This window comes from Eurypyga helias, unplaced genomic scaffold (genome assembly GCF_000690775.1).
Source record: "Eurypyga helias isolate BGI_N326 unplaced genomic scaffold, ASM69077v1 scaffold15896, whole genome shotgun sequence".
Lineage (NCBI taxonomy): Eukaryota > Metazoa > Chordata > Aves > Eurypygiformes > Eurypygidae > Eurypyga > Eurypyga helias.
This window is the reverse complement of record NW_010254799.1, coordinates 31938-34589: the sequence shown is the minus strand read 5'-3', so window position 1 is coordinate 34589 and position 2652 is coordinate 31938. Positions and strand designations below refer to the sequence as shown.

The window sequence follows — 2652 nt, the reverse complement described above, 5'->3', positions numbered from 1 at the left end:
GGGGGGGCAGGTTTGTCCCAGTCCCACACTGGGAGCTGCCCGGCACCTCCTTATGGGCTCCCCCGGGTGCCCTGCAATGCCGCCAGCTGCGCTCAGCAGCCCCAGCTCAGGAGAAGGAGCCGGAGCCCAGGACCGCTCCATCTGAGCCTCCGCCTCCCCAGGGACCGCTGGCAGAGCCCTCGCCACCTCCCATGCACGCCTCCGCCCTCGGGTCCTTCCGGAGCGGCTGAACACATCCCCCACTCCGCGGCACGGCCCCCCGGTCGCTCTCGCCGCACGGGGTACCTTGAGCGGCATGATGTTGGCGTTGGAGCCGTTCTTGTAGATCTCGTTCATTGTGCGTTGCAGAGCGACTGCTTGCTGAGTCAGGTACTTCAAGTACTCGGAGCTCTCTTTGGTCTTTTCATGGTGTTCTCCAAGCTGGTCAGAAAAGGGGAAGGAAAAGAGAGGTATGACAATCCAAAGCAGAGCAGGACCCGAAGCAGGGGGCGCTCCTCTCTGCTAGCTCGACATCCTCGGAGACTTGGCAGAGCTGGGGTTCACCTGCCTCGGCGTTCAAAAACACAAACAAAAAACGAGGCTCCTGGAGGAATTGCTATCGACACCACACGTTGCCATCGAGCAGGAGCACGACTTCAGGGCAGGCGGCATCCCCTGCACCCGGCAGTGCTTCCTGCCAGTGGGGTGGCGCTGAACCCCCCCGGCAACTGTGGGTGTTGGGGCAGACCCCAGGCCGACGCAGAAGTTTCAGTGAGCACCAGCAAGGGCTGCACACAGCCCGCACCGCCCCGGATCTGCTCCGCTCCCGGACCAGTCTGGATCTGGTGTTTAAGAACAAGTTGGTGCAAAAAGGGGAGAGAAGAGAGCAGCCGGCACGTGGGGCTGTGCCACCGACGGGAGCTGCTCTCAGCGAGGGGCACAGCGACAACAGGCGTGCGGGAAGGCTGCTCCGAGCGGGCAGTTACTGTGCGGGGCAGCAACTCTGCCCCGTCCCCAGAGAGGCGATTCCCTGGCATCTGCCCGGAGCTGTTAAGAGAAACCACCCCCAGTTCCAAGTTGTGGCACCGCTTTGCAGTGGCAGCACTTGTTTCTAGAATCATGGAATGGTTTGGGTTGGAGGGGACCTTACAGACCACCCAGTCCCACCCCCTGCCATGGGCAGGGACACCTTCCACTAGACCAGGTTGCTCCAAGCCTCATCCAGCCTGGCCTTGGGCACTCCCAGGGATGGGGCATCCACAGCTTCTCTGGGCAGCCCGTGCCAGTGCCTCCCCACCCTCTGCAGGAAGAATTCCTTCCTGATATCTAATCTAAACCTCCCCACTTTCAATTTAACCCTGTTCCCCCTTGTCCTGTCACTACAGGCTCTTGTAAAAAGTCCCCCCCAGCTTCCTTGTAGCCCCCCCAGGCACTGGAAGGTGCTCTAAGGACTCCCCAGAGCCTTTTCTTCTCCAGGCTGAACCCCCCACCCCCCCCAGCCTGTCAGGCCATGGCAGCACGCCCGCTCATTACCTGGTTTTTGTAGATGGTGTAGCCTTCCTTCTCGTGCTGCAGAGCCGACCGGAATTCTGCTTTGCTCTCGTACACTCGGGCTACCAAGTGGTGGCTGAGGGGAGGAGGGGGGTTTAGAGGTACTTCTGTGAAGAAGCAGCATTGCTGCACTACAGCGAGCGTGACTTTAATGAAACAATTCTCAACACCGGTGTCCAAGGAGACAGATCCCGGACTCCCAACGCAGCAGCCTGGTGGTTAATCCCCAGACGGGGTGGGGCAGTACGCGGATTTGGGTTGGCCTGTGGTTGCAATGCTGAGAAGTGACCTACAGAAGTAAAGTCTGAACTGGGGATTATTTTGCTCCAGCTAAAGGCAGCGCATCCACGGGAACACCTCGGGGCCAGCTTTCCCTGGAAAAGGAAGCAGCCACAAGCCCTTACCCTTCAAAAAGGGTATTTTTCTTTCTTAGAAAGCAAACGTGTGAATCACTTGATTATTCACAGCCAAAAGTATAAACCAAAAGCTTCCAGGAGAGGAACACCCAGCCGAAAGTGGCAGAGGTGGGACCCAAGTCCCCTGGGCTCTCTCCAGCTGGGAATGCTGCCCTGGACTGTGGCTCTGCAGTGTCTCTGGACGGACAGAGAGATGTCTGGGTTTGGCATACTGCTCCGTGGGAGGTGACGAACCTCATCAAGCATCCCAACGCTCCTCAGGGGAGGCGAGATGCTTTCTACGGAACGCACATCCATCAACTGCTGGAAAGCGAATCGGACTCTTGCGGGTGCTTAGCAAGATTTATTTTCACCCTGACGAAGAACAGATGGGTTGCAACGTGGTAGCAGTAATCAGGAGTGGGCCACTGCGTGGTTGGTAGTGAGCCAGGTTTGCAGGCAAGGACAATGCACGCGGCACTGACGAGCAGCGGGAATTCTAAGCAGATCCCAAAGGTGCCGACCACTCACGGCTCCCTTGGAAACACAGGGAAGCGGCGCGGTATTTTATTCAAATACGAGGCTTTATGGAAGAGGACAAAAGTAAATTACATGCTTCTCAAAGACAGCTCCCTGAGGGCTGAAACAATTAAATACAGCGTTTATGTATCCTCCCTGTCTTCCAGCGTAATTACGCTGGCCTTGCTCGCCACCGCCGCTTCCCACA

At 57.9% G+C, this 2652-nt stretch overlaps 1 protein-coding gene across 1 annotated transcript in view; it reads right to left on the bottom strand.

Annotated features, from left to right (window-relative positions):
• Window positions 1–285: 285 nt before the first annotated feature.
• CLUH (clustered mitochondria (cluA/CLU1) homolog) overlaps window positions 286–2652 on the bottom strand; it is a gene marked incomplete at its 3' end in the record, with an annotated part of 27446 nt that continues 25079 nt past the window's right edge. The window contains 2 exon segments of the mRNA XM_010153140.1: window positions 286–420; window positions 1513–1606. Of these exon segments, the coding sequence (XP_010151442.1) occupies window positions 286–420; window positions 1513–1606 (229 nt within the window).